General features: G+C 33.3%; 1 protein-coding gene across 18 annotated transcripts; it reads left to right on the top strand.

Annotated features, from left to right (window-relative positions):
* Positions 1–2062: 2062 nt before the first annotated feature.
* On the top strand, positions 2063–17098 carry LOC137835754 (E3 SUMO-protein ligase SIZ1-like). Of its 18 annotated transcripts, none has more exons than XR_011085141.1 (20): positions 2063–2306; positions 2502–2630; positions 3018–3098; positions 3478–3520; positions 5604–5676; positions 6009–6168; positions 6350–6480; positions 7050–7118; positions 7693–7780; positions 7861–7936; positions 8146–8219; positions 8406–8513; positions 10140–10301; positions 10400–10504; positions 10590–10670; positions 10772–11207; positions 11298–12008; positions 15100–15200; positions 15348–15527; positions 16546–17098. XR_011085141.1 is itself a non-coding variant. In XM_068644401.1 (19 exons), exons 2-19 carry the CDS (start codon positions 2607–2609, stop codon positions 16558–16560), a joined length of 2538 nt encoding a protein of 845 aa, XP_068500502.1. In that variant the 5' UTR covers positions 2063–2306; positions 2502–2606; the 3' UTR covers positions 16561–17098. The 18 variants fall into 18 exon arrangements, 12 of the variants coding, with proteins under 12 accessions (XP_068500502.1, XP_068500500.1, XP_068500501.1 ...); XR_011085140.1 differs by having other exon boundaries at positions 15100–15247; XR_011085139.1 differs by having other exon boundaries at positions 10772–12008.
* Positions 17099–18021: the final 923 nt, after the last annotated feature.

The raw sequence follows: 18021 nt of genomic DNA, 5'->3' as shown, positions 1-18021 counted from the left end.
GTATGGGAGAATTTATTGGTGCTTTTTCAGCGTTTCTTGAAGTTCAAATTGCTTTGGTTGCTGAGTTTTATGGAGTTATACGTGCTATGGAGGAAGCTCAAAAAATGGGACTTACTAATGTCTGGCTTGAATGTGATTCTGCCTTGGTTTGTGCTGCGTTTATTGCTAGAACTAATGTTCCGTGGATGCTTCAGAATCGATGGAATACTTGTCTTAATTTTTGTGGGACAATCAGGTTTAGGGTAACTCATATTTTTCGTGAAGGGAATGCGTGTGCTGATAAGTTGGCTAATTTAGGATTTATTCATAGAGAATCTTTTCATTGGTATAATAGACTCTCAGCTAGTCTGTTCTTAGAATTCTTTATGAATAGGCATAATCTACCTATGTATCGTTTGTGTTAACATATGAGTTTTGGTCTAGTCCCCCCATATTTTTGTATTTTTTTTTTAATAATATTTTTTTTTTCATGTGATAGCAGATGATTATTGTTATTTGAGGTGTCAGCTTAGTTGAGATGTCAAGTTGCATAATGATGCCTAACACGAAAACTTTATATAAAAAAAAAAGTTTAGCTATTTATTGAGATATAAAATTAAAATATTTATCTGAACCAAATTGAATTGGTTAATCTAATTATTAAGTGTACAAATTATAAACATAAGATTGAATACTTAAATAATACGTGTATTGTTTTGAAATAAATATTTATATTTTTACTTATATATGTACTAAGATACTAACAATTTTTTTTTAACCTTCTGTATCTTCTCTTTCTTTGATTTTGATGTGAAAATATTGAGTGAGAGACACAGTTTACATTTTTTACGTGACACAATCTAATTTTAAAATTATTTTGTTTTTATGGGTAAGTTCACATTTCAGGAAAAAAAAATAGTTATTTTCTCCAATTTTAATATGTACTAGGTTGTCAAATATTTTATATATTTTTATAATATTATTAACATTTATTTTATTTAATAGTTGTACGAGTTTTATTTATAACTCACAAAATTATCTTGTAATCAAATTATAATTGAAATATTTCTCTTAAGTGATATGTATAAATGGTAAAATGTGAATGTAATTTAAATGATTAGATGGCTTACATTTTGGAATAGTTATACATAAGTTTCAATTATGCTTTAATTATATAGTTGTAAAGGGTTTAAAATTGGAAAAATTATAATTTTTTTCCAAACATTTTTTTGTATTTTTTTAAAGAATGCATGACTTGGCATATCTAACTTCATATCAATAAGAATGACAATTAGGTTTGCTTTCAAAATTGTTCTGTTTTGATTATGCACAAAAAAATCAGTTTAATATATTATTATTGCATACTAAACTTAAGGATTCCAAACATGCCTTAGATTTCATAACTATGTTAAATATATTATTATTGCATACTATAACTTATAATTTTGTAACCAAATCATAACTATGTTAAAAAACATATAACATAAGGGAATATAAATCTCATATTAATAATTTTTGTAAAGTTGAGTTAGATTTAAAATTTAATTACATGATATAAGAGCCATCTAAACTAACGTCTTTATAACAAGATTTATTGGGTTTATCAAATCTTCCACTATCTAATCACCCATTATATAGTCCCACGCACGATACTTTAGTTTCACGCACACAACAGGTCTCGACGTAAAATGATTGTTGAAGATGTCAGATAAACTAAAGATAAAAACATTTCATAATATATAAGTATTTGTAAACTTTATATAATGAATTCATTTTATAAGATCGAGCTAAACTTAAACTACACTGTCTAATAACTACACTTCCTAATAACAAAATGACACTTCCTAATAACAATAGAGTTTGTTTTATAAAATTGAGTTACACTTAAACTATACTTTCTAATATCAAAAGATATTAAAATAATATTTTAATTGAATTATAAGATATATTTGAATCAACATTTTTTTCATCATTATAAAATTTCATAATCAATCACATTGGAGGTAACAAAGGCATGGAAATACAAGTATCAAATAAATAAACATACATATATTAAAATGATCACTGTGTCAATTTTTCTTTTAATTTTTAAATGTAGGTATAAAAGTGAGTCTAATGACACCTTGGTGAAACCCTATATAAATTGTGGCAAGGAAGAGGATCCAGCAGAAATACAGAAAAGGATCGTCCATTGAACTTAGACGCGCTTACTGAAACCTAGCTCGGACTTGTTCGGGTCAAGAAAATCGGATTGCATATCGTCGGATAAGTCCGAAGTTTCAAAGTGTAGAATTTGTTGTGGTTCTAAAAGAAACTCACCAACTCAAGTAAGCTCCCAAAACCCTAATCGCTACTGTTTTTATTCCTTTTTTCTCTTGTTCTGTGTTAAGATTTCGATTTGTTTCTATGATACGCATTTTAATCTGTGCTCAATTTTCCATTATCGCCCTCAATATGTGTTTCACTCTTAATCTTTTCCATTTATCATTTAAATTCTACTGGTTGCTTTTTGTTTTGCTTAGTTTACTTAATTTGAGGAGATTGATCACTGCTGGAGCAGCATGTGCTAGCTTCCCGGGGTTTGCCTGTTGATTGCTCTTCATTTCTTGCCGAAGATTCTGTGCAAAATGGATTTGGTAGCTAGTTGCAAGGTATGATTATATTTAAATTTTTTGAAAATCATTATTTTGTTTTTTCAGCTGTAATTTATTAATGTAGAATGCAGTGTTGATTTTTCTGGTAATTGACAATTTTAGTTTTGGAAGGACTTATAAGAAGAACAAGGAGCCTTCTTTTAAAATAAGTTTGTTTACATTGATAGATGTTAGAATTAGAAATATCTCTAGCAAATGTAGTGTGTACCTTATTCATTATATGTACTTGCAGTTTTTGTTTATTTTGATTTCTTTATCATGATCATTGTTAACTATGTCATGCAGGGAAAGGTTTTAGTCATTTTTCGTCTTGAGTTTATGCTGTGTAATATTAACCATGAACTATGATGTTCTACTTTACTGATCGAGTGACTTTTCTTGTAGGAAAAATTGCAATATTTTCGTATAAAAGAGCTCAAAGATGTGCTCACTCAATTGGGACTCTCAAAACAGGGAAAGAAGCAGGTGAGGCCAGAAATTAAACCACTGATTATGCATGTATCTTCAATTTTAGGATTTTTATTTGAATCTTTAGTGCTAGAGTAATTAGCATCATTGAATGATGTTCATTGGCTGATTACTTGTTATTATTTGTGATATTTTTTTTAGCCCCTTTTTAAATATTTTTATTTAGGCTGCAGAGTTTAGACTTATATGTCTCTTAGTAATGACGAATATGTGTTTGAAACTCTTAGAAAAGATGGATATTGTCAAAGTGGCATAGACTTTCATGTTTTTTGTTTTGGTTTTTAAATTTTAACTTGTGCAATAATATTATTTTTTAATGCTTAACTTCATACTATCTTTTGGAGTTTTAATAATATGAATGCTTCATTTTCTATAGGATCTCGTTGATAGGATATTGTCTATTCTTTCAGAGGACCAAGGTATGGTTGTTTATACTCTCTCTATGCTGTACACAAACTGTGACTCAACCTTTTTGTAATGTTTTTGCTTGGGTTGTGTCAAAGTTTATTTATTCGAAGACCAGCATAGAGTTATTAACTTAACTCCTTAACATGCAAATGTCTCAAATGTACTTGTATATCAATGACAATATCTTATTGCAGTTGTTAATTGTTGTATATGTTTTAGCGTTTTAATTTTCTTTCATTCAAGTTATATGTATTGTAAACTTTCCTTCCTAGGGTTTGTTTGGATAAACATCACCATAAACACTTATAGGAGAAGAAAACAGGAAGGAAAAATGAAATAAACTTTTTTAGAAGTTAAAATGAACTGATATGTAAGTTAATTCCTAAAATTTCTTTCATATTAGTTTCTGCAAAATTTACCTTTTAACTTATGTATAAACTAATTTTAGCTTCCGGGAAAGCTTATAACCTTTTTTCTCTCTCTCTCTCTAGAATTGTTTATGGAGAAGCTTATCCAAATAGTCCCTTAATGTGATGAGTTTGGGTTTTTTCATTTCTCTTGGATTTGTGTTTGTGCAGAGAATTTTTTTTTATGGTTTGTCATTGTATTTTTAGAGCACATCTTTAAAATTCAGTCTCATCATCAACTCAGCTGAAGTTCTAGCTCAATAGGTCACATTGGTCAACCATAGTTGTCAACAATGCTAAATAGAGACTCTATCAGTGGAGTGGCTGGAGCATGCTACGAAAGTTTAATGGACTAAATTGTGGAAAATCTTGGCTGGAGCAGGAACTGTTGGTGTGAGTCACAAGAAACCATTTTAGCCTTGAAATAACGTCATTTTATGGCTGTTTTGGGGGATTCAATTTGGGTTCCCCTCCCTCCCTGGAATCAAAACTGGAACTCTACTTTGTCAGTCAGTTGTGTTCCCTATGTTATGAAGTAGCACTCACTGTTCTTTATGAGGGACAACCACCTATATTTGGCAACATTTCCTGGCCAGCTGTGACAGGTGGCCATCCCCAACTTATGCAGCCTCTGCTCTTCATAGTTTCCAATTATCCTGAGTTCTGCAACAATTTTCCGGAAAACATGTCAACTTTTCTATCTGACTGTGACCTTTGCTGCCTTGCTTTGTTCTGTTCCTGCATGGTTCTGTTCTTTTAATTCCTCCATAGCAGCAGGTCTTTAGACTCTACTAGGGTAGGAGGGAAGAAAAATTAGTTAGGGACAGTTAGACTAGTTAGTTAATTAGATGTAATTAATTAGATAAATTGGGGGATGAAGATATTCAGAGAGATGGAAGAAGAGAAAGGGGCAGAACTTGAGTTCTGCAAACTGGCTATAATTTTTTACGTTAGTAACAGGATTCAAGAAGAAAAGAGGGTAAGAGGATTCAAGAAGAAAAGAGGGGTATTGGCAAGCTCTATTTAGAAGTCGATCCTCTGCTATCTCAACCAGCATTGTGTTGGGATTTTACTCAATTGCTGATTAGGGTGCCACATTGATTAGGTTCATACCAAGTGGTTATCTAGTCATTGAATGAGGTAGGTTACTTAAGGTGGTTGAAAATCTGTTTTTGATTCCGGTTTTTAGAGATTTTAAAGTTGAGGATGGCTGAGTTTCATTGTGGTGGTATCATTAAGATAGAAGGGAAGACAAACTTATCAGTTTCTTATTTCTCTATCTTCTTTACATTGTATCTTCCCTGCAACACTGTGATGTGAACAAGGCAACAAACTAGTTACTGGCAAGGGTTGGGTGATGGCATGCCGCCTTACTGAGTGTGATGGGTCTATATGTTTGAAAAGCTGACCGATTCTCTTGGTGTGCTGCGACCAGCCAAGTTGAATAAGTTTGTACCAGTTCAATTAATTTTTTTATCTGATTCAAGGCTTGAACTTCCTTGTCAAACTCAATTTCTAGATACTAGTTTAGAGTGGTGACAATGCAACTTTTATAAAGGCATAGTTTATTGAATGTATTTTGGAATTTTTTTTATGCATATAATTTTATTTTGTGAAGTTGCCTTTCTGACATGGCTCTATCTTTTCCCCTGTAAACTAAGTTCACAGCTTGTTACTTTTTTCCCAGTTTCTAAATTGTGGATCAAGAAGAATGCATGTGGAAAACAACGGGTTGCCAAATTAGTGGAGGACACATATAGGTCAGTGTTAGAGGCAACATTGTTGATATTTTTGTTATCTAGCTTAGTATGCTTCATATAGATGTACAGGCCAAATCTTTTTCAGAGGCTGTTTGATATGAATTTATAAGGGCTTTTGAGAGGTTCTCTACTGGAAAACTATCTTTTGGTGTAGAAACTCTCAAAAACGTTTCTAACTTATCCAGATAGAGACGAGCTTAGATCAGTTTGTAGTTTATGCATGGTTTGATGATGTGTTTCTAGGTTTATGTTTAGTTGATTACACTGGCATATGCTATAATCTCCTTGGTTTATTATTTTTCTTTCGTGACTTGTGTTTTCATTTTGCCCAGAAAATTGCAGGTATCCGGGGCCATAGACTTGTCATCAAAAGGACAGGGCTCTGATAGTAGTAATGTGAAAATTAAAAGTGAAATTGATGATACCTTTCAATCAGATACAAAGATTCGCTGTCTCTGTGGAAATGTATTGGATACGGAGCCATTGGTCAAGGTGTAATATTCAATATATATTTTATCTATCCTGATGATTTTAATATTAAATGCCTTTTTACTTGCCCCTATAATTTTATTGGTCATTTCCATCCCCCTCTTTGATATACTTTTTTTTATTAACATCTCTGATCAATTTATGTTTGTTAATGGAGACATTTTTTCTTCTCTTCTAATTGCAGTGTGAAGATACACGATGTCATGTGTCACAGCACATCAACTGTGTTGTTATTCCAGATAAACCTATGGATGGAACCCCACATGTTCCTGATAAATTCTACTGTGAAATATGTCGAGTTGATCGGGCAGACCCGTATGTTGTGTTTCCTTCGTATTTCAGTAGATTGGGTGGAATAAATAGTTCTGAAGTTTTCTTTTCCCGCATTCTGTGCTAAATATTTGTAATCTTTACTTACGTGCCACTTGTTTTTTTTGTATTATCAAGGGCTTGTGTTATTTCTTTTTTTGTTCAATTTGTTGTCTGTGATATGCTGTAGTGATGCAATTGACTGAACTTATAAGATGATAACATGTTTCTTCATTGTAGTAACTTCACTGTTGATGGTTCTTTCACTAGCATATTGATAATTGTAGAGACTTTCACTTTTTGTAATTCATTATTCTAGGCTAACATTGTTGGGTCTGTTAGTTATGATAGAGATTCCAATTTCCATTATTAGGCTTCAATTTTTGTAGAACAATTTCATTTCCAGAATATGATTATGATTCTCAGATGAATCCTATGTTTGTTGTCTTTTAACAAATTGTTTGTCTTTGTGTGATACTCTCATAATTGAAAGAAGCTTCTGGTGCATTTATTATTTGCCATTTTCTTTAGCCCATCACTCAAATTTGTATATTATTTTCTTTTTTATATCACAGGTTTTGTGTTTCAGTGACACACCTTTTGTTTCCGGTGAAGTTGACCACAACCAATATTCCAACTGATGGGTAAGGGTGTAACTGGTTTGTAACATAGTTTGTGACATTGTTCTACTGGATTTGTTTGTGTTTGAGCAAAGTGAATGTCTTTTTTAGTTGTTATAACTTACATGCCAATAAGAGATTCTGTTGCCTAAGTTACAATTACAACTTGCTTGTATTAGTCTGATATCCTTCATTCAGGTTTAACTACTCTGCATTTGATTTAGGAGGTGAGGGTGGAGTTGTGTCTTATATTTAATTGTTTTCTTCTAATGCAAGTTCATGTGCCTTATGCATTGCTTTTTTGGTTTCTTTCTATAAATGTTCTACATTGGTTGTTTTGTTCTATTCAAAGGGATACCGGTATTAGTTCTGTTTCCTATATATACATTGTGTGAAGTAAAATTGCTTGGGCGTTGAGTTGTTTTTTTGAGGTACAAATTCTCTCAGGACATTAACCCTCCTCTGAGTGTTGTATTTCCTTGTCTCATGGTTTTCTTAACTCATTCTGAAATCTGTCACAGATTTATTGTTTAAACCTTCTTTTTAATATAACTCTATGCTTGAATGGTTTAACCATATTTCTATTTGAATTGTTCAGTACCAGCCCAGTACAGAGTGTGGAAAGAACGTTTCAACTCACGAAAGCAAACAAGGAGTTGGTATCAAAACCAGAATATGATGTTCAGGTTGGTCTGATTTAGTGCTAGTAGTTTGATGCATAACTTGCTATCTAGGTATTAATGTATGACAATTCTTTCATGTTTAGGTTTGGTGTATGCTTTTAAATGACAAGGTTTCATTCAGGATGCAATGGCCACAATATACGGATTTAAAGGTCAATGGTATGTTTGCAAGTCTTTATCTACTCACTTTTTTTAGTTTCCTTTTGAAACTTTTGTTTCATGTCTTGGTTCTTACTTTAGTCTGGACGTCAAATTATTATGTGATTAGAAGTACGTATTTTGTAAGTAAAATATCCAAATTTCTTCAAGGAATTTATGAATTATGGTTGAATTGAATTTGTCATTGAATTTTAACTTTATGCCTGTAGGTCTTCCTGTTCGTGCAATTAACAGACCTGGTTCACAGATGCTTGGGGCTAATGGACGTGACTCTGGCTCAGTTGTGAGTTTGTTGTCTTCTATTGGTTATAACAATTAAGAAATTTGTTATCTTATTTTCTGTGCCTTTTTTTAATGTAGATACTTATATTTGTGTGCTGGTTTTAGACCAATCTTTTTTGGCTTTATTAATTAAATTTCATTCGCATTAGTTTTTATTCAATTTCTTATTTTATTTCTCCTCTGCCAGATCACACCATATTCCAAGGATGGAATTAATAGGATTTCCTTAACAGTGGTCGATGCTCGCGTGTTCTGTTTAGGGGTTCGTATTATTAAAAGGCTCACCATGCCAGAGGTAGATTGCTTTCTAAACTTGCTTAATTTTTAAGTATAGTAATCTGGCTTACTTTTTGTTCCTTCAATCCAAGCTTATTGAATTGCGAAGTTTGATGTTGAATCTCCTTATATTGATGCCAGTCAAAAGTTTGAGGCTGTTTCCTTTGGGTTGATTTCTTTAAAAAAAAGGAACGAAATATAGCAAAACTTGGAATGCTTGATTCTCAGTTTTTGTCAATTTTAAGTAGGACATTATTGATTGAGGAAAGTATTTAGGGGCAGGGTAGTTTATGTAGTGATATTGCAGCTATTTCTTATCTTGGTAGCACTCATGTTAATTGTGAAAAAACATGTCTTGTTACTGTTTCTGAGATGAGAATTGTATTTATCAGAGTTCATATGCTTTCTTAGTTCACGCTTTGGAGTTATCGGCTTATTATTGCTTTGTTTTTTTTGTGATGTATAGACATCCTTTCACATATACAACAAAGGCATGGCTGGGTCTACTGAACTCTTGAAGTATATATCAATGTTGTTGATTTGGTTTTTATATGTGATTCCCAGTTTTCTGCTTAAGTAAATATGGTGAAGAAATATTGCAAACACTTGTTTTGGATTGGCTTTTGAAGATTTTAATGTATTGATCTCTGTTTATTTTATTTGGCGGGGTTTTGTTTTGTTTTAATCAAGCTGCATGTTGGTCATACCAAAATTTGTTTATTGATGAAGTTTCGGTGTTTCCAAACAAAACAGAAATGTTTCATGCTGTCAATATTTTAACTATCGTTCATATATGTTTAAGTGTGATCTAAATTGTGTTTGCCCCTCAATCACTAAATGTGAAGAAGTTGTGTGCATGGATTCTAGTGGGAGTGACATTACTTTTAATTACAAAAATTTCTCTTATGGAAAAATAAGTTGTATTAGACAAGGAAAGGAAATCACTAGGAGTTAAGGATAACATATCCTCCAGAACAGGTAGAAATACAAGGGATAAGTTGAAGGACATTAGAAGCTGTTTTGTTGAAGGAAGTTTTGTTTCCATTTTGTAAAAAAGTCAGCATTTCAGTATGTGTCCTTTGTTCAAGAAATGGTGAAAATTAAATGACATTTTTTGTAGTTATCAATGAGAACAAAACACATTTTCCTAAATCTAACAGGTCCTTAAATGCAGCAACCATCAAGGTACCAAATCTCTGGATTACTGAATCCCAAACCAAAACAGTTATTGAATGTAGAGCATCGAGAATTAGTTAGAAAAAGCAGTTTGGCTTAATTAGGAGTCAAAGGGGATGGATTGATATTTGTTAGCATTAGGTTAAAGAGAGCAGTGTTAAAGCATAGTTGTAAGGGGAAACCCTTGGCTATTTTCTCTTTGTTCTGCCGTTTTTCAGTCAACCGTGAAATCACTCGTTTCCTTTCTCCATTTCTGTTATGAGTTTCTATTATGGAGTTGGCTACTCTATTGAAACAACCACACAGAAGTGCTAAGCACCAAAAGCAAAATATGAAACCTTATTCCTCTGAAAGATAAAATTTAATTCACGAAGGATGTGACATGTATGTTTACTTTTTGAAGTCTACATCTTCATTTAGTACTATTCACATGCATGATTAAATTAATTACTTGTTCTCTGTAATCTAGGTTCTAAGCATGATTCCTGAGGAGCCCAATGGTGAGCGTTTTGAAGATGCTCTTGCGCGTGTTTGTTGTTGTGTTGGGGGTGGAAATGCAAATGATAATGCTGATAGTGATAGTGATTTGGAAGTGGTTTCAGATACTTTTAGCATCAATCTTCGTTGCCCAGTAAGGCTTTCTTCTGTTGGATTATTTTAGTTATCATGGAGTTTTATGACTTACTTCCTGAAAGTCTTGTAAATTTTATGCACTTGTTCAATTTATAGATGAGTGGTTCAAGAATGAAGATTGCAGGAAGATTCAAACCTTGTGTTCACATGGGCTGTTTTGATCTTGAAGTTTTTGTTGAAATGAATGAACGATCAAGGAAGGTATGATTCTCAAAAGTTGAACTTGCTTTGTCGAACACCTGTTCTTAGAAAGTAATGTTTGATGACGTATTAATTCTTTCTGCAGTGGCAGTGTCCTATATGTCTTAAAAATTATTCTTTGGAGAATATCATTATTGACCCTTACTTCAATCGCATCACTACTCTGGTAGTGTTTTATCCCCTTTTATCTTTATTTCTCTCTTGATATAGCTTATAATTGAGTTTGTTGATTCAGTAGTTATTACATGTCTTGGTTTGCTGGCACAGATGAAAGATTGTGGAGAAGAGATTACAGAGGTCGAGGTGAAGCCTGATGGTTTCTGGCGTGTCAAGGTTAAGAATGAAAGTGAACGTCGGGAGTTGGGAACTCTTGCTCATTGGCACCGTCCTGATGGATCCCTCTTTGTCTCTACTGATGAAATCAAGAAAATGGAAAATTTAAAGCTCAAACAGGAAGGTATTTCAGATGGTCCTATAGGTTTAAAACTTGGCATCAGGAAGAATAGTAATGGTGTTTGGGAAGTCAGCAAACCTGAGAATACAAACACCTCTTCTGGTAATAATAGATTGAATGAGGATCTTGAAAATCATGAACATGTTATTATTCCAATGAGCAGCAGTGACACTGGAAGTGGTCGGGATGAAGATGATCCAAGCGTAAATCAGGGTGGTGGTGAACATATTGATTATTCTACTACTAATGGTATTGAGATGTGTTCTGCGTTTAACAATAATATTGATTCAGCATATGGATATTCTGTTCATAACGCTTCTGCTCCAATTGGTGATGCAGAAGTTATTATTCTTAGTGATTCAGAAGAAGACAATGATGTATTGATGTCTCCGACTCCTATAACTGGGTACAAAAATAATCAAACTAGTGCCGCAGTTGATGTTTATTCAGTGCTAGAGCCTGGAATTATTGATCCATATACGGAAGATCACAATTCTGGTGGAAATGCAGGTTTGGGAGTTTTTAATAATCATCCCAGTGAAGATGATTTTGGCATGTCCTCCCTCTGGCCATTGCAATCAGGAACTCCAGCAGTTCCAGGATTCCAATTATTTAGTTCTGAAGTGGAGGATGTGTCAGATACATTGGTTGGATTGCAGAATGGTAATATCAATTGCTCATCATCACTGAATGGTTATATGTTGGCCCCAGATACTGCTTTAGGATCTAGCACTCTTACACCAAATTCCTCGGTAGTTCGACCGGATGATGATTTAAATGGTGGGTTGGTTGACAATCCACTGGCATTTCCCAGAGAAGATCCTTCCCTCCAGATTTTTCTCCCTACCAAACCAGCAGAATCATCTCGGCAGCATGAATTGAGTGATCATGCAGACATATCGAATGGTGTCTTCACGGAGGATTGGATCTCTCTTAGTCTTGGAGGTGGTGCCAGTGGCAGTAATGGTGACGCTTCCACTGCAAATGGATTGAATTCCAGACCTCAAATTGCATCCGGAGAAGGTGCCACAAATTCCTTGACAGATACCGGTTTGTTACTCTTGGCCTAAAGCTTTTGTCACTACTTTTTTCTTATTGTTTATAGGAAATTAATTGTTGAGTACTGATTTTAGCTGGGGATATAATTTTGTGCAACTTACATATGTTTGGATCTGAGAAGTTTTAGTTACACACAAACACATGTGGAGGTTAATATCATCCATATTTTCAAGTGGGCAAACAACCATTTACTTATTCTATGCAAGCAAATATAAGCCTGTAGAACATAGCAGATTATTAGGAAAACAATATCCTCAATATATGGGTTTAGAGAATTTATCTTTGGAATCTTCATATTCATTTCAACATATTTTTGTTTCATTGTTATGAATTACTTGATTGTGTTAAACTATAGGAAAGAGAGAAATATTGAGCTAAAATGTGTTTCTGAGACAACGCAACTGCTTTATTTATATTGAAAAAAAGGAATCAATACAATAAATAAAGAAGATTTAATATCTTTTAATAATAAAGATATGATATAGAAATAAGCAAAAAGGTTCTTAATAATACATATATGATCTACATATTCTTGATCATATAGATCAACTCCTTATTTCAATAATTATATCACTCCCTCAAACTGGAGTATATAAATTGTATGTGCCCACCCAACCCAACTTACTACAAATATAATTGATCTTTGGTTCTCTTCGAGACTTTATGAATATGTCAGTCAATTGTTCACTAAAGTTTACAGATCTACTGGTGATGTCTCCAGACTCCAGTATTTCTCTTATGAAATGACAATTCACCTTAACATGTTTGATCCTCTCATGAAAGATAGGATTAGAGTCAATATGTAATGTTTTCTGGTTGTCACATACAAGGTACATTTACAAAAACTTCTTCAAATTTAAGGTCTTAAAGGAATTGTTTTATCCATGTGAGTTTACCAGTAACTAATGACATTGTCTTGTATTCTGTTAATGCATGATCCTGCCCAGTCAACACAAAATACCTTACAATTTTAGTATTTCCCTTATCTTTATGAATGAGGCCTTTTCTAGGAGCCTTCTTAATATATTATAGGCTGCTTGCGGCTGCATCTTAATGTTCTTGACTATAGGAGAGTTTATAAATGGACTTACTACGTTCACTGCAAAGGTGATGCCAGAATGAATAACGAGGTAATTTAGGTTACCAACTAACCTTCTGTATCTCCCAAGACCAGAATATGGTTCTCCTTGGTTAGATACAAGTTTGACACTCAGAACCATTTGTGTCCACAAACTTAGCATTTATAATCCTTGTTTCTTTTAGAATTTAGAGAGCATATATGCTCTCTGTGCTCCTACTTTCGTGCCTTCGGCAGTCCCTGCGGTTACCGCACCTCCGGCGACCACCATGTGGTAAAATTTTGAAATTAGGGTTTTTAAATCCCAATTTATTACACAATTCAGAATAAAACAGTTATGCGATTCGTCTTACGATTTGCACGATACGGGAGCAAAAATGATTATTCAATCAATTCGTATCGTGGGAGGCATGAACCATATCGTTTTGTGTGATTCATATCATGAATCAGACGATACTTACTACCATGGAATAGTTAGACCCGTCCATGTTCTTTATACTAACAAAATGGTTAAAAAAGATGGGAGAATCTGTTTTGGAGGTCAAATATTGGAAGACATTTATTTTTTCCTGGAAAGCTGGGTAAAAAAGTAATGAATAACCTAAGGAGATGGGAACTATACTGGACCAATTCTGATAGAGCTATCACCACAAGAGTAGGAGGGCTTGAAGAAGGCAACCTGATCAAAAGTTGGTTTGCCACCAGGCATTGCTGTACGCCCCGGTCGAAGTTGTAGCTAGAGAAGGATAGAAAGGCGTGTGGATGTGTTGTTTGTGTCTGTGTTTGGGTGGTTGGATGGATCAGAATGACACGATCCCATCCTTGTGTTTGCTGAGAAGAAAGGTGGTTGTGGAAATTTCATCAGAACACTCGCTGGAGGTGGCATTGAAACAATGGGTTTACTGGGTCAACATGGTTTTGTAAAAGGCACTAGAATATTTATACTGAGCTGAAACATGTGTTTATGAGATGAGATAACACAAATGATTTATTAATATTAAGAAAAACGAATCAATATAATTAGTTTAGGAGATTTGATATCCTCTAATAATTGATACGAGAATGAATAAAAATGTTCTTAATAGTATATAGATAATCTAGGTGTCCTTGATTATGTAGGATCAACTCTTTATTTCTATAACTAACATTGTTACAAATAGAGGATGATAATGTAATTTGGGTGATTGCTATCAATGAAATAATTTATTTGCATAGTTCAAGTTGGTATCAAAGTTTGTCCTAGCAAAGTTTGTTGAAACTATTGTTTTACTCTTTATCGAGTTACCCATACATATCTAGTCAAATGTTAGAGATCTCTAATCCTCGCGTGAGAGGGTCTATTAAAGATCCTACGTCAATTAGAGATATAGTCAATTGCATTACATAAGTGAGTGCGAATTTCATCTTACAAGCAATATGGTTGAGTTAGGTCTAAATCTACTTTTTAAAAGAATCATAATAAGGAATATAGGAATTCTTAAAGCAACATGTCTCTTCAAGGCAATTCTTATGCTGTTCCTATGTTATGCAGCTTTTAACTCTTTCTGTTAATGGACAGTTGAACATGCATTTGTTAGGTTTTTTTGAGAAGGAAAGACTCTCTTTATTCTATTGGAAAGCTTGAATTTGTTTGTTGAAACTTCAGACAGATGCTTTTGTGTTTCTAGTTTTATAGACATATAATAAATTTTATAGAGACCTCTCCTTAATAATGTCCTCTCGTGTATAATTTTTTTTTCTTCCGGCTAAAAAATTAATGGTTGCTTAGCAAACCTCGAAAACATGTAGAAGATAACCTCTTGGCACAAAATGTTAGCCGTGATTGTGCATTTTTATGGTTTGTCTCCTTTCTCATGTTTTATTCTACTATTTTAACTGTAACTGTAGATATTTTGCTTGGTTGATTTGATTTGACCATATTCTAGTTCTAACTTAATGATTCTTATATGCAATGCTATATAGTTTTCTCCTCCCTTTATTGACTTACCACGCCTCCTTGTGCAGCTCCTTTACTCCTTGGTATCAATGATGTTAGATCTGACAAGGCAAGTCGGAAAAGATCAGATTCAGATAGCCCTTTCTCTTTTCCCCGCCAAAAACGTTCAGTAAGGCCCCGCCCATACCTTTCTATTGATTCAGATTCTGAGTAGAGGTATTAGACCTTGTATCTCTATTAACTCTAGACGTCGTTCTTAACCCCACATTTTGTATTTAGAAACTGAAGAAAGTTGAGCAGCATTTTTGGTCCTCAGGAAATGGAAGATGACGTGGTCTGAGCACCTCTGGTATTATTATTCCATTGGTGGTGAGGGTGTAGGCTGCAAAGTTTCTCTATTTTTTATGCTTGATATTCAAGTTGTCCATATGACATAATGAAAGGGTCAGGGGCATGCAATTATTCCCCAGTTTTCAGCCAGGAACTGATGCTATTGGTATAGTGCTGTAAAGATTATTGTATCTGCAATTTTGTTTCTGCTGAGAGTAATTAATCTGTAAATGTTATGTCAGCAGATTTAATAGTAAATCAAAAGTAGTTTAATCTTATTCACACCCAGGTAGTCACCCAATTTTGTAATATATGGTTGCCAATATTTGTAATATATTTAGGCATTAAAGTTGCCTCCTGGATTGTATATCCTGGAGAGGATAAACATATTTCCTGTCTGCACGGCTGGAGTAAAGTAGTTGAAATATATGACCTTCAATATAGCGGAATTTTTTTGCCCTGTTCGGGAACAGGGGAAGAAAACAAGGAACGTGTTACAAAATTCTCTTACTTTAATTGATGTTCTAGTTTTCTTAATTTTTCCAAACAGTAGATGTTTAGAGGAGGTACTTTATTTGTCTAAATTAGACCTTGTTCTATATTATTTTCTTGCACCATTTGTGCTACAATATTACTCATCTTGAAAATTAAAATGCTAGCTTATTTACGGAAAAAGTTGTGAAATATTTACTATTAAAAAATAGTACATCAAAACCGTTCTTACTTCCGCCATCCATTTTCCATCTTCTATTGTTACTGTGGTTCTCTGATGGTTTAAGGACATGTTCCGTTTTTGTTTTAATATTTATATTTATACAATGTTATGTAGTTTTATATTCATTTTCCAAGATTGATATTTCTTACATGTTTTTGGTATTATATTAAAAAGCATGTCCAAATTTGGGCAACGCGAACTAAATTTATTTTCATGGTGTATGTAGATGTAAGATCATTATGCATTTTCTTTATTCGTTTACGACTGATTCTTTTCTGTAGAATGAAATTATCTCGTGCTCGAGTGATTTAAAGTATGATTCTAGATATAGTTCAAAATAGACGTTGATTTCATGTGCTATTGTTGAACGAGGAAAGCACATTAGATACTAGATATTGTTCTTGCACGAATGGGACTTTTTATTGGCGCGGTGTTCCTGTTCTAATGTTTTTTTTTTTCCTTTTGACAGGTGTATTTGCAATGACACTCGACGCTAGCTAAAGTTAGTTAGGAATCAGATTGTAAAGTTTAGTTTAGGTATGATATTCATTACCTTTGACCAAAGGGGGCTTGTCTATTGGAAGTCGGAGGTTTGGGCCTCAAGGTGTACGAATGTGGTACAATGATGTTGCTAATTGCTCTTGGAGGATGCGTTGCATAAAATGCCGTCTTTTTGGTCTTCTGGAAAAGTACTTGCAATTGCAATATAGTACTTTGACGTTGAAGTTAATTAGAAATCAGATTACAAGGAGTATTTTGAATACAAAATTCATTATCTTTGAGGGGATTCGTCTATTTATAGTCGCAGGTTAACCCCAAGAAGTACAAATGTGTGGTCCAATGAAACACAATTGTCTCTTGATCGTGGTTTTCATGTAATTATTATTGTGTAATGGTTGCTGATTCCTCTTGGAGGATGCGGTGCAGAATAGGTCGAATGGCTGATGATGGCATGTTCATATGTACACGAATGTTTGGCCTCCCTGTAGTTCAGATATGAAGCCAGTCACACTTAAAACTAAGTGACTCCCCTCGTTCCTCCCCCTCTCTCATGAAGTAGAATTTCAGTTTTATTTTTTAATGTAAAATTTTACATATCATTAAAGTGAAAGTTCAATTAAGAAAACAATATAAGACCGACAGAGCTTGAATTTAGTGTAGTTACAAAACTTCCAGTTTAAACAAAGGCAATTGCTCTTTGCACTCTTTGATTCTTGACCCGTATCCAATGATTTTTGAATTTATCTTTCTTTCAGAAATTAAAAAATAAGTTTTAGACGAAGAGATTCCGTGCTTTGAAAATGAAATTTTGAATAAAATTGAAAGCCAAAATCTTAGAAAAGCAATGTTGGAATACAAAAAATGTATTCTAGAAAAAAAAATTGAAAACGTATTTCGGTAAAGAAATTCCGAAAACAGCTTAGAAAAAGAATTTTCAAGACGTATTTTAGGAAAGAGATTTCAAAATCTAAAAAAATGTTTCAAAAATAAAAAATTGAAAATGTATTTTTGATTTGCATCTCCCTCTTATTTAAAAACTAAAAAAGTAATTTAAAAAAATAATTTTTCATTTCACATCAGAGTTATATTTGAAAACATTGGGTGCAAACAAATTATATAGGATCCCTCGTCAATTCTCCCACATACAAAAATATTCATCCTATCATTTTTTACAAGGAAGGTTGAGGTCTTAAGGAAGAGTTAAATGAAAAGCTTAGTTGACGTGTGAAATAAGCTTCTCTTTGATTGCCCAACATACTTAAAGGGTTTACTTATTAAACTATCACATTTTGTAACAATTTAATTAGTTTATTTAAACTTTAAAACTTCTTACCTCAAATTATTAGTTTGTAAATAAATTTGGTTAGCTATTAGAATACTTAAGTTTGGACTGTTTCTTCCTGCACCTCCATACCTTTTTCTCTCACTTCCATAAGTTTTCAAA

Source organism: Phaseolus vulgaris, chromosome 5, assembly GCF_000499845.2.
Source record: "Phaseolus vulgaris cultivar G19833 chromosome 5, P. vulgaris v2.0, whole genome shotgun sequence".
NCBI lineage: Eukaryota > Viridiplantae > Streptophyta > Magnoliopsida > Fabales > Fabaceae > Phaseolus > Phaseolus vulgaris.
Note: the sequence above shows the minus strand (reverse complement) of the source record. Positions and strands in the feature narration are given on the sequence as shown.